This window comes from Haliotis rubra, unplaced genomic scaffold (genome assembly GCF_003918875.1).
Source record: "Haliotis rubra isolate DU_JTF1 unplaced genomic scaffold, ASM391887v1 Scf739, whole genome shotgun sequence".
Taxonomy (NCBI): domain Eukaryota; kingdom Metazoa; phylum Mollusca; class Gastropoda; order Lepetellida; family Haliotidae; genus Haliotis; species Haliotis rubra.
The window spans coordinates 23,614-51,166 of NW_025767456.1; the positions used below are offsets into that span (position 1 = coordinate 23,614).

Here is a 27,553-nt window from a genome sequence, read left to right on the forward strand (position 1 = left end):
GTGTAGAGTCGATGATGTACAGGACACTGTTTTTCAGCTGATATAGTTATGGGTGCGGAGCTATGCAACACACTAACAAAACACGGCTACCATGTGGTCACAGCTTCGTCAGTTATATCATATATCCAACACACCAACAAAACACAGCTACCATGTGGTCACAGCTTCGTCTGTTATATCATATATACAACACACTAACAAAACACAGCTACCATGTGGTCACAGCTTCGTCTGTTATGTCATATATCCAACACACTAACAAAACACAGCTACCATGTGGTCACAGCTTCGTCTGTTATATCATATATCCAACACACTAACAAAACACAGCTACCATGTGGTCACAGCTTCGTCAGTTATATCATATATCCAACACACTAACAAAACACAGCTACCATGTGGTCACAGTTTCGTCTGTTATATCATATATCCAACACACTTACAAAACACAGCTACCATGTGGTCACAGTTTCGTCTGTTATATCATATATACAACACACTAACAAAACACAGCTACCATGTGGTCACAGCTTCGTCTGTTATATCATATATCCAACACATTAACAAAACACAGCTACCATGTGGTCACAGCTTCGTCTGTTATATAATATATCCAACACAATAACAAAACACAGCTACCATGTGGTCACAGCATCGTCTGTTATATCATATATCCAACAAACTAACAAAACACAGCTACCATGTGGTCACAGCTTCGTCTGTTATATCATATATCCTACACACTAACAAAACACAGCTACCATGTGGTCACAGCTTCGTCTGTTATCTCATGTATCCAACACACTAACAAAACACAGCTACCATGTGGTCACAACTTCGTTAGTTATATAATATATCCAACACACTAACAAAACACAGCTACCATGTGGTCACAGCTTCGTCAGTTATATAATATATCCTACACACTAACAAAACACAGCTACCATGTGGTCACAACTTCGTCACTTATATCATATATCCAACACACTAACAAAACACAGCTACCATGTGGTCACAGCTTCGTCAGTTATATCATATATCAAACACACTAACAAAACACAGCTACCATGTGGTCACAACTTCGTCAGTTATATCATATATCCAACACACTAACAAAACACAGCTACCATGTGGTCACAGCTTCGTCTGTTACATACAACAATATATCCAACACACTAACAAACACAGCTACCATGTGGTCACAGCTTCGTCGTCAGTTATATCATATATACAACACACTAACAAAACACAGCTACCATGTGGTCACAGCTTCGTCTGTTATATCATATATACAACACACCAACAAAAACACAGCGGTGTATACCATGTGGTCACAGCTTCGTCTGTTATCGTCGGTTCAAATCCCACATGGTCTGTTATATCATATATCCAACACACTAACAGTCAGCCACCAAAAACACAGCTACCATGTGGTCGCAGCTTCGTCTGTTATATAATATATCTAACACACTAACAAACACAGCTACCATGTGGTCACAGCTTCGTCAGTTATATAATATATCCAACAAACTAACAAAACACAGCTACCATGTGGTCACAGCTTCGTCAGTTTATATCATATATACAACACACTAACAAAACACAGCTACCATGTGGTCGCAGCTTCGTCTGTTATATAATATATCCAACAAATTAACAAACACCAGCTACCAACTGGTCACAGCTTCGTCTGTTATATAATATATCCAACAAACTAACAAAACACAGCTACTGTGTGGTAACAACTTCGGAAAATGAGTCATTCGTCAGTTATATCATATATCCAACACACTAACAAAACACAGCTACCATGTGGTCACAGCTTCGTCTGTTATATAATATATCCAACACAATAACAAAACACAACTACCATGTGGTCAGGACAGCAGCTTCGTCAGTTATATCATATATACAACACACTTACAAAACACAACTACCATGTGGTCACAGCTTCGTCTGTTATATCATATATACAACCACACGAACAAAACACAGCTACCATGTGGTCACAGCTTCTGTCTGTTATATAATATATCCAACACACTAACAAAGCACAGCTACCATGTGGTCACAGTCTCTCGTCTGTTATATCATATATCCAACAAACTAACAAAACACAGCTACCTACTGGTCATGTGGTCACAGCTTCGTCTGTTATATCTCATATATCTAACACACTAACAGAACACAGCTACCATGTGGTCACAGCTTCGTCTGTTATATCATATATCCAACACACTAACAAACACAGCTACCATGTGGTCACAGCTTCGTCTGTTATGTCATATATCCAACACACTAACAAAACACAGCTACCATACATGGTCACAACAGTTTTGTCTGTTATATCATATATCCAACGGCACCTCAACAAAACACAGCTACCATGTGGTCACAGCTTCGCCTCAGTTATATCATATATCCAACACACCAACAAAACACAGCTACCATGTGGTCACAGCTTCGTCAGTTATATAATATATCCTACACACTAACAAAACACAGCTACCATGTGGTCACAACTTCGTCAGTTATATCATATATATCCAACACACTAACAAAAACACAGCTACCATGTGGTCATGTGGTCTAGCTTCGTCAGTTATATCATATATCCAACACACACTAACAAAACACAGCTACCATGTGGTCACAACTTCGTCAGTTATATCATATATCTAACAAACTAACAAAACACAGCTACCATGTGGTCACAGCTTCGTCTGTTATACAATATATCCAACACACTAAGAAAACACAGCTACCATGTGGTCACAGCTTCGTCAGTTATATCATATATACAACACACTAACAAAACACAGCTACCATGTGGTCACAGCTTCGTCTGTTATATCATATATACAACACACCAACAAAACACAGCTACCATGTGGTCACAGCTTCGTCTGTTATATCATATATCCAACACACTAACAAAACACAGCTACCATGTGGTCGCAGCTTCGTCTGTTATATAATATATCTAACACACTAACAAAACACAGCTACCATGTGGTCACAGCTTCGTCTGTTATATAATATATCCAACAAACTAACAAAACACACCTACCATGTGGTCACAACTTCGTCAGTTATATCATATATACAACACACTAACAAAACACAGCTACCATGTGGTCGCAGCTTCGTCTGTTATATAATATATCCAACAAATTAACAAAACACAGCTACCAACTGGTCACAGCTTCGTCTGTTATATAATATATCCAACAAACTAGCAAAACACAGCTACCGTGTGGTCACAACTTCGTCTGTTATATAATATATCCAACACACTAACAAAACACAGCTACCATGTGGTCACAGCTTCGTCAGTTATATCATATATCCAACACACTAACAAAACACTGCTACCATGTGGTCACAGCTTCGTCTGTTATGTCATATATCCAACAAACTAACAAAACACAGCTACCATGTGGTCACAGCTTCGTCTGTTATATAATATATCTAACACACTAACAAAACACAGCTACCATGTGGTCACAGCTTCGTCTCTTATATCATATATCCAACAAACTAACAAAACACAGCTACCATGTGGTCACAACTTCGTCAGTTATATCATATATCCAACACACTAACAAAACACAGCTACTATGTGGTCACAGCTTCGTCTGTTATATCATATATCCAACACACTAACAAAACACAGCTACCATGTGGTCGCAGCTTCGTCTGTTATATAATATATCCAACAAATTAACAAAACACAGCTACCAACTGGTCACAGCTTCGTCTGTTATATAATATATCCAACAAACTAACAAAACACAGCTACCGTGTGGTAACAACTTCGTCAGTTATATCATATATCCAACACACTAACAAAACACAGCTACCATGTGGTCACAGCTTCGTCTGTTATATAATATATCCAACACAATAACAAAACACAACTACCATGTGGTCACAGCTTCGTCAGTTATATCATATATACAACACACCAACAAAACACAACTACCATGTGGTCACAGCTTCGTCTGTTATATCATATATACAACACACGAACAAAACACAGCTACCATGTGGTCACAGCTTCGTCTGTTATATAATATATCCAACACACTAACAAAGCACAGCTACCATGTGGTCACAGCTTCGTCTGTTATATCATATATCCAACAAACTAACAAAACACAGCTACCATGTGGTCACAGCTTCGTCTGTTATATCATATATCTAACACACTAACAGAACACAGCTACCATGTGGTCACAGCTTCGTCTGTTATATCATATATCCAACACACTAACAAAACACAGCTACCATGTGGTCACAGCTTCGTCTGGTTGTTATGTCATATATCCAACACACTAACAAAAAACACAGCTACCATGTGGTCACAGTTTTGTCTGTTATATCATATATCCAACACACTAACAAAACACAGCTACCATGTGGTCACAGCTTCGTCAGTTATATCATATATCCAACACACCAACAAAACACAGCTACCATGTGGTCACAGCTTCGTCAGTTATATAATATATCCTACTAATAACTAACAAAAACACAGGTACCATGTGGTCACAACTTCGTCAGTTATATCATATATCCAACACACTAACAAAACACAGCTACCATGTGGTCACAGCTTCGTCAGTTATATCATATATCCAACACACTAACAAAACACAGCTACCATGTGGTCACAACTTCGTCAGTTATATCATATATCTAACAAACTAACAAAACACAGCTACCATGTGGTCACAGCTTCGTCTGTTATACAATATATCCAACACACTAAGAAAACACAGCTACCATGTGGTCACAGCTTCGTCAGTTATATCATATATACAACACACTAACAAAACACAGCTACCATGTGGTCACAGCTTCGTCTGTTATATCATATATACAACACACCAACAAAACACAGCTACCATGTGGTCACAGCTTCGTCTGTTATATCATATATCCAACACACTAACAAAACACAGCTACCATGTGGTCGCAGCTTCGTCTGTTATATAATATATCTAACACACTAACAAAACACAGCTACCATGTGGTCACAGCTTCGTCTGTTATATAATATATCCAACAAACTAACAAAACACACCTACCATGTGGTCACAACTTCGTCAGTTATATCATATATACAACACACTAACAAAACACAGCTACCATGTGGTCGCAGCTTCGTCTGTTATATAATATATCCAACAAATTAACACGAAACACAGCTACCAACTGGTCACAGCTTCGTCTGTTTATATAATATATCCAACAAACTAGCAAAACACAGCTACCGTGTGGTCACTAACTTCGTCTGTTATATAATATATCCAACACACTAACAAAACACAGCTACCATAGTGGTCACAGCTGCGTCAGTTATATCAATATATATCCAACACACTAACAAAACACTGCTACCATGTGGTCACAGCTTCGTCTGTTATGTCATATATCCAACAAACTAACAAAACACAGCTACCATGTGGTCACAGCTTCGTCTGTTATATAATATATCTAACACACTAACAAAACACAGCTACCATGTGGTCACAGCTTCGTCTCTTATATCATATATCCAACAAACTAACAAAACACAGCTACCATGTGGTCACAACTTCGTCAGTTATATCATATATCCAACACACTAACAAAACACAGCTACTATGTGGTCACAGCTTCGTCTGTTATATCATATATCCAACACACTAACAAAACACAGCTACCATGTGGTCACAGCTTCGTCTGTTATATAATTTATCCAACACACTAACAAAACACAGCTACCAAGTGGTCACAGTTTCGTCTGTTATAAAATATATATCCAACACATTAACAAAACACAGCTACCATGTGGTCACAACTTCGTCAGTTATATCATATATCCAACAAACTAACAAATCACAGCTACCATGTGGTCACAGCTTCGTCTGTTATACAATATATCCAACACACTAACAAAACACAGCTACCATGTGGTCACAGCTTCGTTAGTTATATCATATATACAACACACTAACAAAACACAGCTACCATGTGGTCACAGCTTCGTCTGTTATATCATATATACAACACACCAACAAAACACAGCTACCATGTGGTCACAGCTTCGTCTGTTATATCATATATCCAACACACTAACAAAACACAGCTACCATGTGGTCGCAGCTTCGTCTGTTATATAATATATCTAACACACTAACAAAACACAGCTACCATGTGGTCACAGCTTCGTCTGTTATATCATATATCCAACAAACTAACAAAACACACCTACCATGTGGTCACAACTTCGTCAGTTATATCATATATACAACACACTAACAAAACACAGCTACCATGTGGTCGCAGCTTCGTCTGTTATATAATATATCCAACAAATTAACAAAACACAGCTACCAACTGGTCACAGCTTCGTCTGTTATATAATATATCCAACAAACTAACAAAACACAGCTACCGTGTGGTCACAACTTCGTCAGTTACATCATATATCCAACACACTAACAAAACACAGCTACTATGTGGTCACAGCTTCGTCTGTTATATAATATATCCAACACACTAACAAAACACAGCTACCATGTGGTCACAGCTTCGTCTGTTATATAATATATCCAACATAATAACAAAACAAAGCTACCATGTGGTCACAGCTTCGTCTGTTATATCATATATCCAACACACTAACAAAACACAGCTACCATGTGGTCACAACTTCGTCTGTTATATAATATATCCAACACACTAACAAAACACAGCTACCATGTGGTCACAGCTTCGTCAGTTATATCATATATCCAACACACTAACAAAACACAGCTACCATGTGGTCACAGCTTCGTCTGTTATATCATATATCCAACAAAACTAACAAAACATTGTGCTACCATGTGGTCACAGCTTCGTCTGTTATATAATATATCTAACACACTAACAAAACACAGCTACCATGTGGTCACAGCTTCGTCAGTTATATCATATATCCAACAAACTAACAAAACACAGCTACCATGTGGTCACAACTTCGTCAGTTATATCATATATCCAACACACTAACAAAACAGCTGCTACTATGTGGTCACAGCTTCGTCTGTTATATCATATATCCAACACACTAACAAAACACAGCTACCATGTGGTCACAGCTTCGTCTGTTATATAATTTATCCAACACACTAACAAAACACAGCTACCAAGTGGTCACAGTTTCGTCTGTTATAAAATATATATCCAACACACTAACAAAACACAGCTACCATGTGGTCACAGCTTCGTCTGTTATATAATATATCCAACACACTAACAAAACACAGCTACCATGTGGTCACAGCTTCGTCTGTTATATAATATATCCAACACACTAACAAAACACGGCTACCATGTGGTCACAGCTTCGTCTGTTATATAATATATACAACACACTAACAAAACACAGCTACCATGTGGTCACAACTTCGTCAGTTATATCATATATCCAACACACTAACAAAACACAGCTACCATGTGGTCACAGCTTCGTCTGTTATATCATATATCCAACACACTAACAAAACACAGCTACCATGTGGTCACAGCTTCGTCTGTTATATAATATATCCAACACACTAACAAAACACAGCTACCATGTGGTCACAGCTTCGTCAGTTATATCATATATCCAACACACTAACAAAACACAACTACCATGTGGTCACAACTTCGTCAACTATATAATATATCCAACACACTAACAAAACACACCTACCATGTGGTCACAACTTCGTCAGTTATATAATATATCCAACACACTTACAAAACACAGCTACCATGTGGTCACAGCTTCGTCTGTTATATAATATATCCAACACACTAACAAAACACAGCTACCATGTGGTCACAACTTCGTCAGTTATATCATATATCCAACACACTAACAAAACACAGCTACCATGTGGTCACTGCTTCGTCTGTTATATCATATATACAACTCACTAACAAAACACAGCTACCATGTGGTCGCAGCCTCGTCAGTTATATCATATATCCAACACACTAACAAAACACAGCTACCATGTGGTCACAGCTTCGTCAGTTATATAATATATCCAACACACTAACAAAACACAGCTACCATGTGGTCACAGCTTCGTCAGTTATATAATATATCCAACACACTAACAAAACACAACTACCATGTGGTCACAACTTCGTCAGTTATATAATATATCCAACACACTAACAAAACACACCTACCATGTGGTCACAACTTCGTCAGTTATATAATATATCCAACACACTAACAAAACACAGCTACCATGTGGTCACAGCTTCGTCAGTTATATAATATATCCAACACACTAACAAAACACAGCTACCATGTGGTCACAGCTTCGTCAGTTATATAATATATCCAACACACTAACAAAACACAGCTACCAACTGGTCACAACTTCGTCAGTTATAGACGAACACATTCATAATACAGCAGTATATACCTTATTATACTACAAATTGTTCTTAAGAAGATCTCTGAATGCCTTAAACGTAAATTGAACAGTGTGCATTACTTACATAAAAGTGCTTCTCGTATCTGCCACAGTTTCAAGTGTTTTGAGAAACAACAGATTGTTCAGTTAAAAGCAAAGCAATGCATAAATAAATACAATTGGATTACCAGATGTTAGCTGAATAGCTCAAGAGTGATTCATCCATTACTGTACCTAATGCATTATTCAGAACCCGAGGATCCATTCCATGCAACGATTGATATACTTTAAACTTACTATCTATATAAACGTACATTAGAAAGGGGGCGGTGGGGTAGCCTGATGGTTATAGCGTTCGCTCGTCACGCGGAAGGCCCGGGTTCGGTTCCCCACATGGGTACAATGTGTGAAGCCCATTTCTGGCGTCCCCCGCCGTGATATTGCTGGAATATTGCTCAAATCGGCGTAAACCCCAACTCACTCACTCACATAAGAAAGGTATGATACTTTATGGATAACAACTTCTTTATTACATTATGATGCGAAGTTTCGGTGTAGATTCTTATACCGCTGTCAAGCAAGATGTATTACAGGTTGTTATCCACAAAGTAGCTACTGTTCTGATTAATTTATCAACTTCTAAAATGCCAATCAAACAGACTATATACGTGTTGACCGTGGTCAAGTTCCTTGACTTGGTTGACGCTTGTAATCGTATCAATTGGGAAGATCGATACTCATGCTATTGATCACTGGATTGTCTGGTCCAGATTCGATTATTTACTGGAATATAGCTGAATGCGGCGTAAAACAACAAACAAACATGAAGTGTTCGGTACATTTGTTCTGTGGCTGTGCTATTTATTGTGTAACACCTTCCCAAGTGTAATCCATTGAACATGTGATATTCAGTGACGGGCAGCCATACTAGACTTAGACAGAAAGATCTGTGGAGAGCTGCAATGGGCTGATTCCAGAATCGCCTGCATTTGTGTAGAAATTTCTAGGATATTTCCTTCAGAAAATCCATAATGAACCTTTATCATAACGTCCCGTCTCATTTGATAATATCAGCATTTGGAGAGATCGAATTGATTTACAACTTTTGAATTTATCTTCAGCAAACATTTTACAGTATTAGTGGTGTGTGCTTTGTTTGTGGCTGTGTTATGAGAGTCGTATGATTGTCCCCTGAGAGTGTAAGACCACTTTAATCAAATCGTTGAAATGAAGTTACCTTTTGAGGCAAGAAACACGCACGCACGCACGCACACACACACCACAGCGGGCATACGTCTTTAATGAAATGGCCATTTTCATCATAACACTCTTAACATCCAGACATGTTATTTATCTATATTCTGTTATTGAAAAGAGGCTGTGGTTCACAAAATAAGATCATTGCCGTTCATGCATGCCAAGTACGTGAAACTGGATGGGATACAATGCATGTCTTGTCGCAGATACAAATATCCCATATACCTATGCAATACTGCAGTATATGTTCTCCAAAATAAAGTTATTTTGTACTGTAAGGGAAATGATATTTACACTGGCTGGTTAAAGGGATGCATAATGTACATTTCAGAATGAAAAACAACTGTCAGGTAAAATGAAAGCATATTTGAGATAAGCTGGTGCGAAACTATATTATCCAACACCGAATCGATACATTCTCAATTTGTAAGCCGAGGCGCAGCGGAGTTATCGTTCTTGAAATTCGATTTTCCAGGCAGGTGGCCCCTTAGTTGTATTGTATTCATACGCAAAATTGCAAATAACATTTTCTCCACAGAATAAAAAAGGATTACTTATATGATCGCTGCATAAATATGCTTATTTGCTGAATCATTTAGTTGTAAACGGAAAGTTTGCAATTTTTTTTGCATGTTGCAGCGAGTGAATGCGTAAGTGCGACCTATTTGGTCACGAACTATATCGGAAGTACCGCGGGATAAGAGCTCAGTCGCTGTCAGGAAAGAAGCCGGTTTGTTCAAGTAAGGACAGAAAAGTAGCGTTAATTTTACAGAAAATGTCGAACAACGATTCTAAGATGAGGATTGGGGATGGGCAGGACAACACTACTTATCTTGAAGAACTTCGGCTTGAGTCCCGCCAAACAAATCCAAATTCACATGCAGGGCGCTTGCTTCAATCAGGTAAGATAACCAGTAAAATTTGGCTGAGGTGCGCCGACATGTGCTCGGCCATGTTGTCCCTTCCCCATTGTTCAGAAAAAGTGAAATCTTTGATATCCAGGCGCTGTTTCAATTGCATTTAACCAGTACTCCCAGCCCAAGGCCAATATTTACAAGAAAATATCTTGTTTCTTTTCCAGTGTTGGAATATATTATGAAAATACATTGTGTAAGAAAGGCATACGCCGATTAGGCTGCAGAATAAAGAGGCACCTCAACAAAACGTCTACGATTTCATGAGGGTCAAGAGAAAACGGCCTGTTTTGTTTCAAAATAAAGATAAAAACGTGCGTTTGTGTAGTAGCAATTAGGCGTCATATTTTTGTTGCACTTTTGTTAAATGTGTAATAGGCAGTGTATTTATAAAAACAAGGATATGTGCTCTATTTATTTGGACACAACATTGCAAAGTGCACTGTTTTTCTTTGTCATGGCAAATAAATTGTAAATAGCAGTTTCTTTTATGAAAATACATGGTAATCAGTTGCTAGTTAATCAATCCTTTCAAAACTTACATTTAGGAAAAATATTTTGAAACAGCAAATACAAAGTAAAAAGTGGGGGCACCTGTAAATTTATGTATTTTAGGGGTCGAACACGTTTTGCAAAGTGTCTATTAATGAACAGGCAACATGTAACTAGATAACAAATATATCACTTTTCTTTAGAAACAAAGTATCAAAGTGAATTCTAAACATTTGAAAATCTTGGGCCATAGACACTATACAGATTGCAAAATGTTTTAAATGACTAAAATCAACTGGACAAAAGTAAAGGAAAAAGAAAACCATTTCTCCACTTTTGATCTTACACATTTGTGGTCAGTATCAACTACAAACAGTACACTGCTACAGCAGCTCCCTGGGTAAAATCAATGTACTTGAGGTGCAACATATCGGTGTTCACCATCAAGTTTACCACAGACATAATTTATGTCATCAGTTAAGTCGGTGGTATACAAGTCAGTAGCTACATACATGCTAACATTTGTATACCGCCGATATCCAGCTAAGCTGCTCAAAGGCGCTTTGTTTTTTCCCTCGATCACTGGATGTCAATCTCAACGGCATGCGTGTTATCAATCTCAACTGCCTGGGGATCATACAACTCTTGCAGCCACTAGGTGCACCGAGTTAGTGTGGCTTTCCCATCCTTATGAGGTACCTATTCGCAGCTGGGTGGACTGGGACACATAGTCACAGTACTTTGTCCAAGTTTACTGCACGTTGCGGTACCTGCAACTAGGTGTTTGCACATATTCATGTGGCCACCATCTGGTCATATACCAACAGATTCGTGGGTTCTTTCAAGTGCACAGGGTTGTGTACTGTACACTAGGGCTTGTGACAACACTGAAGGAGTCTGCACACAAAGTTGACTCCAAGGTTTTTACAGCTAGTCGTTTTATTGATACTGGGATCTCTGAGGTCTGATATCTTGCCAGATATTGCTTTGAGGGTCAGATGAACATGCTACCTTTATCATGTAGTGAAATGGTACTTACTCAAAATCTAAAACCTAGGATATCAGAAGCCACAAAGACTTTGATACAAAGCACATCCATACATAGGTATCTAAAATGTATCCATACATAATAAAAAATTTAATAACTGAACATAGTTTGCTAGTGTACACTGGCCACATTTTTTTAATTTACCAGGAAGCCTTTTTACACAATACAGAGAATAGCAAAAAAAGTATTGTACATTTATGCATCAGGATCTCATAAACTTAGCCAAAGTCTTGGAACTATAGTGTTAAGATAAATTTTTCAGCCTATAAGAGAAAGTTCAGATCAAGGATCTTATGCTGCAGGAAGTTTTTATTGTCCCCTGCGGAACGGGGGACTATATATTTAGCGGCCTCCGTCCGTACGTCCCGATTCTTGTTAACGCGATATCTCATGAACCGTGGTACCCAATGTCTTCAACTTTGGTGGCAGCCTACATTGGGGGGTTACACAGACACTATTTGATTTGGGTGACCTTGACCTTATTTTCAAGGTCACCACGACAAAAATGGAGGCACTTGCGCTAATCAACAATGATTGAGTAATGTTCTTCTACAGTGAGCGTGTAATGCCTACCAGCTTAATGGCATCTCCATGAACATGTGTTTGGCAATGTTTGGTCTTTACCAAACACCAACACATGTTTTTTATGAATGAGTAAGTGCATATGATATATGTACATGCGTTGAATAACATCGACAGCAAGGAGGAAAAGAAAAATGTCTCCCAAAATCCCCTTTCTTGTCCATAGTAGGAGGGGCAAGCCCCGTTAAACCCCACTAAAATATTTTGAGCACCTGTAGAATGCCCCACCATGATTTGTATAGATGAAGTTAATTTTGCAAATTGACAGGTGCCAGATGTCATGGACACTACAATTGTCAATGTTTCTTTGTACTTTGCCACTCTCGCACCCCTTCATTAGACAACAGGGAACTGTTTTCTTTTCAGTGGCAGTGTTCACGAATGGTGTTTAAAAGTAACAGGACATTGGGTCCTGTAAGTTTCAGATGTCTGTCTGACCCATTGAAAATTCACAGGACCCACAGAATAAAATTAAACTCGCATTTCAGATTTAACATTTCTTATAATTGGCATTGAAATTATTAACAAACATAAGATTTATTAACAGCAAACAAGTGCCACATGTCACATATAACGACTTCAGTCAAAGTCATTGTGAAATATACAGTCGCACCGGGGCCGGCGGGTTGTACAGTTCTATCAGACCGTTGGCAAATCTGCTGGATTTGTCCAAGGGTCAGACGCTATTCGTGAACACTGCAGTGGTAGTAGTTTTACTAAAGGAGGGAGGGGATACAGCAATCAGCATGTTCACCTGTCCACTCCTTTTGACTGCACCTTCAGCAGTTATTGCTTTCTTCTGTGCTGCAGCTGCTGCCACCACTTCAGTACCTAGTGGTTGTAGCCAATTGAAAAATTGATTTCTTTGTTAGTCTCCATCATTTTCTTTTCATGCTGTGTGTTAACAGTAACACTTGCTCCTTCCAGCATGTTGCCATGTCAGGTCATTTCTATGATCATGTGAAGGTTTATCTCAAGGATCTGTTTTGAAAAAGTAATTTGAGACATGTCAAAAGATATTTTTACTTCTGAGTATATTCTAATTTTCATTTTGAAGTAAAGTTTCAAAAGGTCTAATACATTGAGATGTACTTTGAACCTCCATTACCTATCTCTAGTAAATTGACCAACTAAACTATTCAGACCTTTCCTAAATGCAGCTTGAAAGATTTGTCCGTGGAGCAGCTTTTCAAAGGGTAGTTTTCCATAGCACCAAAATCAGGGTTGGAAATACACCATATATTAGTGTGCCATGGCACAGTAAATATCGAAATGATACGGATAAAAGATGTTCTATATGCCCTTTTGACACACCTAATTTTCTAGAGACACAGCTCACATTTAGTCATTTAATCCCCCAAACCATTATTTTTTTCCAAACTGAATAATACCATACATATTTGAGTGCTCATAAACCCATTTCTTTATTTAACAATAAATTTCAAATGATCATCATTGTTATTTATTCTAAAAACATGTGGGCATTCTTGATTTTTGAAAGGCACATCTAAAATATTTGTCTGGTGCCCAAAAGGCACACTTAGTAAAAAAAAGTATTTCTATCCCTGAAAATCTACTTAGAATCTAGTCTTTATAGTGTAATTTTAACTTGATCAACATTTTTAGGCTTCAGCAAACAATTTTGAACTAAATGATGTGCAAGTTGAATCTGTTAGAACAGAGTTGGTTAATTTCCAGGTTTTAATAGTGTCTGCCACTTTATACAGACGGAACTTAAAGAATTTGTCAACTTATGCCAATATTTTGCCTTGCCAAAAATGCTTACAACCATAGCTAGATCTTGTTCAAAACAGAATTTGTTTTGTCTCATACTTCTGACAAGTAGTTTTTGTCAGGACACATTTGGATGCCAGCAGACCCAGTTCACTTTATTTTGCCTGATTTTAGTTGATCAAATTGTGAATGAAGTACCTTACTTTGTTACACTACAACTTACAAGGTGGCAGTGTTATATTGAATGAGTGCTATCTGTGTCAGTGGTCCATATTTAGCTAGCTTCAAAAGCATGACTCACAAACTGGTGTATTATGACACTTTGTATGTGTATAAAGCACTTACTGCACTGGCATCTATATTTCCAACGAGTTGGTATTTGTTAAAGTACAGGGTGCTTGCAGGTTGTTTGGTCTGGGTCAGGTTTCTATTAGTGTATCGTTTTCCAGCTAACATACCTTATGTTATCACTACTGAAACTATAATGCTATTTGTAATTCTTTTCCAATTGGTTAACTCAGGACTGCCAGTCAGTTGTTACCATGGCCCAATTGCAGGGTAACAGTAATTTGATTTCTGGAAATGTTTTATTTCTCTTTAGTTCAGTCTCCTGGAATTAGTGCAACACCAGAATTTTGCAATGATTGTGAACATGCATGATGTGGTTGATGTGGTTTATCTCATATTATGATGTCTTGTGTTTACAGAAATAAGCAGAATAGAGAAAGGAGAGGCCAAAGAGCGAGTTGTCTCATGGATTGACGTGCATCCAAACAACCCCCAGCCTATGTCTGTCAGAGTGCGCATTCCAGTGAAAGAACACCCCAGAGTGAGTAGTAGTGTCATTGTCATTCATTCTGTCCCAAATAGTCCTTATACCAGTATTGTCCGCTCTGGCTTAAATTTTCAAAGGCTCACTTTCACCCCTTCACCATAAAATCCAGGGGTCGATTTTATAGGAGTACAGTATAACAAACAATACAATGTGTGTGGAAAGTCAGAAACAGACAAAGTGAGAGATAGGTTTACTTCGGGACATATTTGTCTCTCATCATAACCTTTGGAAAGAAATTGGACTTGGACAACTTGATCATTTATATTCATCATTATTTTGACTATCTGATGTTTTTTGTCCTTGACATTAGAGTGTTCAACACACACAAACATCACACAAACTTGTGAAAGACAACAACACCCTAAAAACCAAGTCATTATCTGAGTATTTACAATATCTGCAAGACTTAACACACCTCATTGGGTGGAACTAAACATTGTTACCCATAACTGTAGTACAAGCTGACTTGTTTGATCTCATTTGTCACATAAGAGGTTCTGTATTTGCATTGCTATTTTCAGTATGACACATGGCTATTATGATTTCAACCAATCATTTTAAACACAATTTCTGATTATATCCTACTTCTGAATATACGGTACCGGATTGGCTGAAGCAAATGGATGGAATGTGCCAAATGTCAATATATGCAAAATAAAAGTAGATTGTAGTCAAGGAACTGTTTTTGGAATTGATAAAAAGGGATAGAAAAACGAAAGAGGTTTTGCTCAGCAAACGGATGTGTTTAATCCACATTGCTGTCCTGTTTCGGAGATAATGCATTCAGTTATTCTTCAAATAACTATTAAGTTCCATATGAGTTATATACTGGTTCACTCACTACATCCACAACACCCACCTGTCTTGAGCTGGTGAGTTTCAAGTAATACACTCTGAAGCCAACATTGTTGTGCTGATTTATCCACCCAAAAAACCCAGACTGTGACCAAATGATTTTATAAAAACAAAAGTACTCATGTGAAACATGTTAGGTGTTTGTTTTGATTGTATTGATGTTGAAGAATGTATTGATGTTGTGATCTTATCTTTCAGTTCAACTTTGTTGGCAAATTGTTGGGACCCAAAGGAAGCTCCCTGAAGAGACTCCAAGAGGAAACAGGTACCAAGATGTCCATCCTAGGAAAGGGATCCATGAGAGACAAAGCCAAGGTAACTTGTCATTGCATTACAAGTGGGGGTTTATTTCTGTGTATGGATTTCCTTTAACTTTGTTTTGTAATTTTGTTTGAGAGTAAATGGAATTTAACCCATTCAATACTGCAGACTGGATTTCTAGCCAAAGTGTAGGCACATCAAATGGTATATGAATTCAGGAACCTACCTGACATGATTCATTTATTCAATCTATCACTTTTCACAGTATAAGACCCGTGAAGATCCGGATTAGAATACTGATCTTCAGTAACCCATGCATGTAAGAGGTGACTAACGGGATCGGTTGGTCAGGCTCGCGGACTTGGTGGACACCATTGGTTCCTAATTGCGTAGATCGATGCTCATGCTGTTGATCACTGGATTGTCTGGTCCAGACTTGATTATTTACAGACTGCCACCATATAGTTGGAACATTGCCGAGTGCAGCGTGAAACTAAACTCACTCAGTTTAAACGCATGTTTGATTTCTGTTCAGCATAATTTATCAACAGGTTTAAAATTATAAACTATCTTCTGCAATGTTTTTGAGAAAAACAATTCATCACGACGAGCACATGCTTCGGCAGTGGTTCAACCTCTAAATTGTCAAATAGTGAAATAACGATGTTTTGTGGAAATCATTTCCTGCAATTATGTAATGTAAATCAAGTGGCATTTCGACTTTCGTTGTCTCGATCTCAACACATGGATACAATGTTTAATGTGTAAATATATGCAGGAGCATTTTTGACACAGGTCACAACCTAGCACCACCATACAGCTGGAATATTGCTGAGTGCGGCGTAAAGCTAAACTGAAACTCACAACCTAGCATGATATGTCCACAAAGTTCAATATTTTAAGTAAAAAGTTATTTCTTGTTAAAATGTTCAAAATTACATGGTTTTACAAAAACATTCATCTAAATCTAAAAGTTATTGCACATGAGGCTGGTGTCCATTGCTGTAATATGATCGGCTTTAGATCACATGCTTGAACTTGACCATAAAACCTCTAGTTTTATATTAAAATGGACTCCGTCTGTGCACATTTGTCTTTTCCGGAGCAGAACTTTAAAACCGTTCATTTCTTCACCAAACTTGCATCTGGTGGTGTACTGGTGCCTTTTGGTAGTTTTGGAATTCTGAATTAAATATTTTTGGCGTTTCCATGGCAACAAGTTCGACTTAGACTGAAATTGGTGGTTGTGCTCTTTTCCGGAGCAGAACTCTAAAACCATTCACTATTTCTTCACCAAATTTGGCACATAGATGGGTCTGGTGGTGTACTGGTGCCTTTTGGTAGTTTTGGAATTCTTAATAAAATATTTTTGGCATTTCCATGGCAACAAGTTTGATTTAGACTGAAATTGGTGATAGTGCTCCTTTCTGGAGCAGAACTTTAAAAACCTTTCAATACTCTCCTTCCACTTTCTATATACACACCTAAACATTTGACATCATCATTACTCGTAGACATAATCATGAAGAGTATTTTGCCATTGCAGGGGATATTGATTACTTTGTCTTGTTTTGTATCTTAACATGGATTTGCTCATGTAGACTTGATTTTGTTATCAGTGATAAGGGGACTAGAGAGAAAAGGTTCGTATGACTGTGCCTCAGTGTGCGGATATTTCCGTCGTACATTCCGCAGACTCCAGTGTTCTTCTGGTTGTCGGGTGTGTCCACACTTCCAGCATTCAGTCACAGAGCAAGACAATGTCATAGTGCTGCTTGGGTTTTTATCAGTCCTTGTAGTCTCCTATATTTGTCACACTCCATCTGCTAACTTGTTATCCCCCGCAACGCGTTTTGCTGGGGGTATTAAAATGGACTCGATGCGCAAGGCGCCGTCCATCCGTCCATGCACATTTGTCTTTTCCGGAGCGGAACTCTAAAACCGTTCAATATTTCTTCACCAAACTTGGCACATACATGGATCTGGTGGTGTACTGGTGACCTTTGGTAGTTTTGGATTTCTGAATGAAAGTTTCTTTGGTGTTTCCATGGTAACAAGTTTCACTTAGACTGAATTGGGAGCAGTGGTCTTACGGAGCAGAACTCTAAAACTGTTCACTATTTCTTCATCAAACTTGGCACATAGATTGGTCTGGTGGTGTACTGGTGCCTTTGGTAGTTTTGGATTTCAGAAAATATCTTTGCATTTCCATGCCAACAAGGGTTTGACTTGGACTGAAACTGGTGGTAGTGCTCCTTTCTTGAGCAGAACTTTAATAACCTTACAATACTCTCCTTCCGCTTTTCTATATACACACCAAAATATTTGATATAATCATAACTTGTAGACATATTCATGAAAAGTATTTTGCCATTGCGGGGGATGTTGATGACTTTGTGTTCTTGTTCCAATAAAATCTGTTGCATCTGCAAATTTACTCCTAGTATTGATTTTCAGAGCTTTAGTGCGGTATCAAAGAAGTCTTGGTGTTGTCTCTTCTTAATATGCTTAAAGGGGCGGTGGGATAGCCTAATGGTTAAAGCGTTGGCTCGTCACGCCGAAGACCCAGGTTCGAATCCCCACATGGGTACAATGTGTGAAGCCCATTTCTGGTGTCCCCGGCCGTGATGTTGCTGGAATATTGCTAAAAGCGGCGTAAAACCAAACTCAGTCAGTCAGTAATATTCTTAAAGCTGCTGTTATCTGTAAATAAGTGACCATTCATATATTTAAAAAATCATATTTTTCCGATTGTGTAAGCCTAAGAAATATATAAGAAATAGTTATATTGGATAGCTTACAATTGTCAAACAATTACCACAGTTTTCAATTCTTTGCTTAATCTGGGTGTTATGAATATGTGAGCTTACAATTTTATTATCCCACCGGCATGTAATGCGATGGGATATAGTCGTCGTGTCGTCAGTCCGTCCGTCCGTAATCATTTTGTTTCCGGAGCATAACTCAAAAAACGTTTACAGATTATTGTCATTTTTATTCTTCTCGATTTCCATGGAAACGTTTTGGACTTAGTCTTAAAGAAGGGTGGGCTTCGTTTCTGGAGTATAACTCTAGAACCGTTCAAGATTTTTCAACAAAACTTGGTAGATATATTAAACAGAACCTTAAGTGGTGCCTTTTGCTATTTGCAGATTTTTGGCATTTTTAATTTTCCTGGTTTCCATGGAAACGATTTAGATTTAGTCTCAAAAGGGAGGGGTGGGTTTTGTTTCAAAAACTTCTTAATATCTTTCAGTAAAACTTGGCAGCAATGTGAGGCAGATCTTGAAGTGGTGCCTTTTGCTATTTGCAGATTTTTATCATTTATGTTTTTCATCATTTCCATGGAAACGATTTGCACTTAGTGTAAAATCAAGCTGGACTTTAAGTAACTGTCAGATGATTTGTTCTTTCAAAGATGTGGGGGCCGGGGGGATATGTCATCTTCTGATGACTCTTGTTTAAAATGAACTTTATCCTTGATAAATGAGGGCGGTGGGGTAGCCTAGTGGTTAAAGCGTTCGCTTGTCACGCCAAAGACCTGGGTTCGATTCCCCACATGGGCAAAATGTGTGAAGCCCATTTCTGGTGTCTCCCCGCCGTGATATGGCTGGAATATTGCTAAAAGCGGCGTAAAACCAAACTCACTCACTTCATAAATGAAGGCTTCATCTATCATCTCAGACTCTGGGAACTCAGTTCCAGAGCAGCTAATCGATATTTAGTGAACGATTATTAATGTCTATGATCTATGTCGATAGCCAGCGCAGTTGGTGATTAATATCGTTTCTATTTATGGTGTATCCATTTCTTATTGTGTAAGTACTTTCATGTGTTTCAGGAGGATGAACTGCGGAAGGAAGGCGGGAAGTACGCCCACCTCAGTGATGAGCTGCATGTGTTTGTAGAGGTGTTCTCTGAAATGACTGACAACTATGGTAGACTGACACATGCAATAGGAGAACTTAAGAAATTCTTACAGCCAGTAAGTAAATTTATTTCAGAATCCCACAGAACATTTTCAGTTTAGCTTGTAATCAGTTATGCAAGTAAGTGAGTTTCATAAATAAAACTTTTGAAAATATTTTGGGAGTCAATGTGAAACATCTACAAGAATTCAATGCAGAGATTTTGAAGTTGATTAAATTAAAGTTATTTTGTAAACATTACTCATTACCTAAATAACTTATTCTAAATATGGCATTTTTGCCTTGACAGGAATACAATGATGATATCCGTCAGCAACAACTTCAAGATATGATGTTTATGTCTAATGGCGAGAAGGGCATGGCCCCACCCCGTGGAGGTGGGCGTGGTGGTGCTGGAGGACCTCCTGGTGGACCCAACTTCAGAGGTGCTCCCCGTGGTGGGCGTGGAGGAGCACTCATGACCCCACCTGCAGGATCTGGGTAAATTTTGTGACAGAGCACTCATGATCACACCTGCATTAGTTACGTTGTAATGTGTAATTGGATTAAATGTTCATAGACATGGACTCTGGGGAGATGGGGAGAACACATCTTCTGCTCTATTGTGATTTGATTCCCAGGTTAGGTTAATTCATGCAAGGTGTCGGGATGATCCTAATAATTCAGTGATGCCAGGAATTTATCTGGGATTCTAAACTAAGTGACCATGGGGTACGAATTTGGGAGAAACCATTTTCTTCAAAATTGAGATTATTTCAATTTGTTTTTGCTGTAATATGAGGTATTGTAACATTGCATTCTGTGTAATTATGTGAAACTATGCATTAAGGCCCCTACCCTTTTTGTAGTGTTTTTCAGTGATGTACAAGTATTGACATAGTTAATATAACAATAATTGGAATTATTTTTGGCTTTATTGAATCAAATTTACTGTAACTTAGATTGAACTTATGATTAGACTTGGTCTGTTAAGTACAGATTCTAGTACTTCTTTTGTGTTGTGCCATCTGGAATGTGAACACTGAATCTACTACAAACTGTACTGTACTGAGAAAGTGTAATCCCGAATGTAACATGTTGAATTTGGCCACTTTCTAAATGGCATTGTGTATTCAAATTTTACTGTATTTGATTGGATTGTGTGAATGTAGTTTGTTATCTTGTTGTGACATGTCTATTTTATCGTCCAGGGAATCAAACTATCACAGAGCCCCACGAGGAGGTCGTGGAGCAGGCCACCTCGGCTCGTCAGGCTCTGGCGCAAGGTAATTTGTACACATGACTTTGGACATTAAATCTTTCTTACACGACAGTGTAATTCTATTTACTTGCATAATTTGTTTAAATTGACAAATGGTCCAGTATTTTAGTTGCTGAAGAATCCAATATAAGGTATTATTTAACTCTTTCAACACCAGTCAACCAGAGGCATTTACTGCCATGACACCGAGTTCCCAGAGACTCGAAGGTCACAGATGAAGCCTATGTTTATGAAGGAAATTATAAGCTTGTAAAATGTTCTTGCTACTACATCTCATACACCATTTAAAAGATCTAATCCCACTGTTGATAAATATGAAGTTTATTTTTATAATATAATTCAAATAATACAACTACTTATTTTAAATAAATGCCTGTTTTTATCCCACGGCATATTTTTAATGAAAATACATTTATAATGTCCAGATCAAAAAACTACAAAAGAAGTTTCCGAGCATAACTCAACTATGGTGCCTTTTATCAAGCAGATTTTTTTTCCATTTGTAAAGTTGTGCCTTTTGCTATTTGCCGATTTTTTGGCATTTTATTTTCTTCTTGGTTTCCATGGAAACATTCTCAAAAAAGATCAAGAACCCCACTGTTGATAAATAGTTGTGCCTTTTGCTATTTGAAGTTTATGTCAAATAATCAAACAGAACCTTGGCGGTGGTGCCTTTTGCTATTTGCAACTCCCGGTTTCCGACTTAAATGAAATTTATTTTTTTTTTAATGAAAATGCAAGCATTTTTTACATTTATAATGTCCAGATAAACCACAAAAGAATGCATTTTTTCCATTTGTGAGCATTTTTATGTCATAACATGCCCGTGCCTTTTGTTTATATTTTCATTTTTACGTAATCAGAAAGTTATTATAAAAAGATTTCTTAAATAATATGTATGGTCGCCTTATTTCCCGATATCAGTGGCTTTCCGCTCGGTAACATGACACAACAACGGAAAATACCTCTATTTTCGAAGCTTTGTATGAATAACACGCAAGGTGAATCGTTTGATGTCGGGCATCGTTCGAAAGCTCTGAACATCAACAATATCACTGTACCCATGCCGAGAGTATTTTCACAGTTGTAAGAAGGAGCGATTTTATGGGATAAAGATTGGTGTCTAATGACCCTTTTCGCCACAGTCTGCTATAAGGTTCGTGATTGGTCAAAACAGACACGTGACCTAAGGCAGCCAGTCATATTATAGCAATGGATACCGTCCTCGTAAACGAAACTTTTAGATTTAGACGAAATTTTTGGGTAACAATGCAATTCTGAACATATTAAGCAAGAAATCGCTACATATTCGTAAATTATTGGACTTATTGTGCTAGGTTATGACCTGTGACAAAAATGCTTCATGCATATATTTTCGCATTAAACATAGTGTCCGAGCGTGAAGATTGAGACGGTGAGAGCAGGGTTTTACATAGCTCTTCGAAACTGGGAGTCCTGGGGACTCCGGGCATATTTTTTTGAGAGTCCATTTCCAAAATTGGGGGTCCATCAATTTGCATTAAATAAATGATAATGAATGCTTCCCATTTTATAATGATTATGTTAAGATATGTGTTACTTTCAATGTCATTAGAATAATGATTGTAAATAGAATGTTTATATTTTAATATGGGATGTCATTACAAACTCAGAAAGTTCTTTCCCAGAAAATATATTGCGTCCACAAGGACGTCCAGGATTTTAGTTTGGGGGTACTTCACCAAATTTCTGCGTCCAATACGCAGGAATCTTTCGTCCGGTAAAACCCTGTGAGAGCCGAGATAATTTTATATGTACGTTTGACAACTTTTATGAATGCTGTTGTTGATTTTATTCATTAGTTTATTCAATTTATTTAATGATTTCCTCGAAACATCGTTACTTTGCTCTTTGACAATTTTATTGTGGACCCGCTGCCGAAGCATGTGTCTGAGAATCGTTGTTTTCAATAACATTGCGAAAAATAGTTTATAATTTTAATTCTGCAGATAATATATGATCAATTGAAATTTAATAAGTGTTTTCAAACATAGTGAAATGTGATACATTAAATATATGAATCATAAGTCTGGTAGGTTCCTAAAATTATGTCTCATTTTGACTTGACTACTGCCTGGCCGATTAATCGGCCTCTGGTGTCTGGGGATTCATAACGTTGTGGCCGATTATTCGGCCTGCGGTGTTGAATGGGTTAAGTACTTTTTCTGTCACTTTAGAAAAGAAATGATCACATACAAAGATTTGCTTCTGTTTCAGTAGAGGTGGACCTTCTATGAGAGCACCACGTGGTGGCCCACCATCTCGGGGTATGTCACGTGGTGGAGGGCAGACCCAACGAGGGGGCATGGGTGCTCCCCGTGGCCGCCCAGTAGCACCCCCACAGCCTGTACAACAGACCTATGATGACTACAGTGGAGGCGTGAGTATAGAGAACAGGTCCATTATTATGGAGAGAATGATTAATGCTGATATTTTGCAAGTAAGCCCAGAAGTGTGTCTATCATGTTTTAGTGGTAGGTGACATGTTTGAGAAATAAAGCATACATGGTTGGTAACGGTGTGGAAATGTTCATATTGTTTTTACACATGGTTTTAGTGTAAGCTTTCCATCAGAAATCCACTGACAGGAACACAGATGAAAACTAACATCTTTCAAGTTAACATTGTCAGTGTTTTGTGGAGTATCATTTACTTTGTTCTCTGTAAGAATGATGGCCTTCTTAAGATTTGTGATTTTCTTTGTTAGAATTTCTTGTACGCCTGTGTATTTGTTTGGCAGGATTACTCTGCCCAGGGTGGCTATGAAGACTATGGCCATGGACAACAGTATACTGAGCCTGAGTATGACTCAAGCTATGGTGGACAAAGGTACAGTGGACATAGCGCTGAGTACTTCAATGAAGAAGAAGTAGGAGGGTAATTATGTCTATGTTTCTTTCTATCCTTTTGTTTTGTCCTTTAAGATAACATGTAACATCAAATGTTTAGCCAGTGTACTTGCATCTGTTTTCTTGTCTAAAGATATAATTAAATTGATTTACTGGGTGTGGCACTTTGACAAGTCATGATGACCACATGAATATCTTCGTAATAAAATCATTAACATGTTTCTGTAATATTTTCTTTCACAACCATTATAAATTAAAGTCCAATTATTTTTGTTTATAATCTTGTACTCTTTGTGTTCATTTCAGTGACACCCAGTATTTTGATTATGGGCATGGATCAGGGTCAGCTGCAGGTGGTTATGAAGACTACGGTGAGACTACAGGTTCATAGCCTTGCTTTCATCACTAGATGTCAGGGCTTCCTGTTCAGGAAAGAACGCAAGAAGGAACAGTTTGTAAAATTAGTAGCAAATAACCCTTCCAGTCTGAAGAAACTTTCAGCATATATTCATGGCACATTTATACTTTTTTGCTTCAGGACATGATAGTATAGTGTAAGTGGACCAATATGGAGAAATATTTTCTTCCTGCATTGATATTAGTAGCTTCTGGATACTTCCACACTCAACAGTTTGAGGGTTCAAGGTTTCAAGTTAATAACCATTGTGTAATGTGGGGATAGTTTTTATCTTCAGGTTGCAAGTATGATTTTGCAGCTAAGTAAATGATAGTATTTTAAAATTTCATAATAGGTTTTGGCGTAATGAAAGATTCTATTTGGAAAATGTTAATTTCTACAAGAAAAGGTTCTGTATGACTGTGCCTCAGTGTGCGGATATTTCCGTCGTACATTCCGCAGACTCCAGTGTTCTTCTGGTTGTCGGGTGTGTCCACACTTCCAGCATTCAGTCACAGAGCAAGACAATGTCATAGTGCTGCTTGGGTTTTTATCAGTCCTTGTAGTCTCCTATATTTGTCACACTCCATCTGCTAACTTGTTTTGTATCTTAACATGGATTTGCTCATGTAGACTTGATTTTGTTATCAGTGATAAGGGGTACTAGAGAGAAAATATGTAGCATATAAATATTTACAAATGTGTTGCTGGAAGGGTTATTCAGGCCAAATAACTTAGTTTGGGTACATTTTGTCATGACTGGAGATAATTGGTGGTTTTCTTTTCAGGTGATAGTTGGGCCACGGGGGCTGGTCCCGTCAAGTCTGCGCCACGTGGGGCAGCCAAGGGCCAGTACAGATCGCATCCCTACAGTCAGCGAGGAGGATATTAAGTGCTATCTCAACGCCAGTCAGTTGGTGTAGGCGCCCAACGTCTTATCATTCATCATTGGTCATCTTGTGTGGACATTGTGTATCAAATTGAGGTACATGGACAATTGGACTGACTACAAGTTTTATCGTGCCAGCTTTTAATCTTATGAGATACTCAAGTCGTCTTAATTAGGTTGTAAACCATTTAAGATGTGAACAATTTTTCATACAGTTTAAGAATTACACTTAATTCCACATAAACTGTTCATTTAAAAAAAGTCATTGGACATTGTTGAAAGTAGGCGTTTTAAGTCATGTGAAATTGTAACTAGGCTATAAACGCTACAATGTTGTATCGTAAGTCATTTTCAGTGTGTAAAATAAATGTTTTAAAATCATTTGTCTTTGTTGCAACTAAATAAGTATGGTCAAGAAATTAATGAAATTATTAAATTGAAATTTACGTCTGGGTTGTCAATTTTCGTTAACAAATGCATTTAAGTGTTTCATACTTTCATTTGTTAGACTTTAATACTCAACTAGTTTAGCTTTGATACTTGAGAAAGATAAACTTGAGCTAACTAAGTCAAATAAACTATAAGAAATTATGTTACAACTCACATGTGAACTTGATATGTACCATTGTAGATTTGTGAAGACTGTTGAAGAAAGTTGACAACCTTTTCACTTGCAGAATATTTTGCTAATCTTTTCTTTGTGTTTGCTATTTTAACATTCCACTCCATAGCTGATTAATCTTAAGCATTTTTCCCCATATATGAACTACTTGAATGAGAAAATAAAAATCATTCTCAAACTTTGATTGTAAAGTTTAGATTGTTTTTGCTTTTATTATATGTTAATCATGTTAACTAGAAAAACACAAGTAAAATGTGTTTGAAAAACCCTAGTTCATGCCTAGAGCAAGTTGGTGCCTCCTGGTTGAGATAAGTGGGGGAAAAACTCCATCCAAATACAACTGTGAATTTGAACTGCCTATGGCCATGTGTGCTTTATGAATCCAAGAGAAATGATACCCAGGCATCATAATGAAGAAAGACAGACATTAGAGTCTGAGTTCCTGTTATTACAAAGAATATGAAGCAGTATGCAGCTAACCAGCCCCCAAACCGTAGAAGTTACCATGGATACATGTAATTTCAAACAGGTAAAGTGAGACGCTCGCCTCGGCACATGAGGATGTTGTAACTAACCATGTTTCTATTTGCCAAATACTATTTTGGCAACAAAGTGAGTACTTACACACATAAAGAAATAAACTAAACAAACAAATGTAAAAAATATTGTTGTCGTGTGTTATTTTAATTATTTCATAAACTTGCTAGTTCAAATCAACTTTTTTGCATATCTATTCTCTTTTATAAGGAGTAGGTACCACTAATTCAATGATTTAATTCAGTGTACTTAGTTTACATGTATGAAGCAACTGTACAGTAACTCAATAGGCATGATCAAATCAACTATGAAAAAGCATTGAAATAGCTGCTTGATACTCCAAAAATTACGAACATATTAGAAGTTTTCAAGAATTACCTAAACTACATTCTAAATTTGCATGCAGTGTTTAGTAGTTTGTTGAGAATTACATGTAATCTGTTGTTGAGAAAAAGTACTAACCACATTTTTTGTCATTTCAGGGTGAGTACATGGAGTATGAAAGAATCGTCTTTATTTTTTTTGACATTTTTTTTAACAATAAATATTTTTATACACATTTTGACTTTGTTTTCTGTTGAAACGAGCTGTTAAAATCA

General features: G+C 37.6%; 1 protein-coding gene across 3 annotated transcripts; it reads left to right on the forward strand.

Moving 5' to 3' along the window:
- Positions 1-10,397: 10,397 nt before the first annotated feature.
- LOC124259809 (KH domain-containing, RNA-binding, signal transduction-associated protein 2-like) lies at positions 10,398-26,601 on the forward strand. 3 transcript variants are annotated; one of them, XM_046694009.1, is made up of 10 exons: positions 10,398-10,612; positions 15,188-15,309; positions 16,369-16,485; positions 20,273-20,416; positions 20,650-20,840; positions 21,551-21,625; positions 23,878-24,040; positions 24,401-24,537; positions 24,816-24,892; positions 25,695-26,601. In XM_046694009.1, the coding sequence occupies exons 1-10, from the start codon at positions 10,486-10,488 to the stop codon at positions 25,796-25,798; spliced, it is 1,257 nt and encodes a 418-aa protein (XP_046549965.1). In that variant the 5' UTR covers positions 10,398-10,485; the 3' UTR covers positions 25,799-26,601. The 3 variants fall into 3 exon arrangements, with proteins under 3 accessions (XP_046549965.1, XP_046549968.1, XP_046549967.1); XM_046694012.1 differs by having other exon boundaries at positions 24,816-24,880; XM_046694011.1 differs by having other exon boundaries at positions 23,881-24,040.
- Positions 26,602-27,553: the final 952 nt, after the last annotated feature.

Excerpts from the sequence above, each read along its gene's own strand:
- LOC124259809 (XM_046694009.1), top strand. The coding sequence starts at position 10,486 with ATGTCGAACAACGATTCTAAGATGAGGATTGGGGATGGGCAGGACAAC. Across the intron at positions 15,310-16,368 it reads CAGTGAAAGAACACCCCAGA|TTCAACTTTGTTGGCAAATT; the intron begins GTGAGTAGTAGT and ends CTTATCTTTCAG. Across the intron at positions 24,893-25,694 it reads AGACTACGGTGAGACTACAG|GTGATAGTTGGGCCACGGGG; the intron begins GTTCATAGCCTT and ends TTTTCTTTTCAG.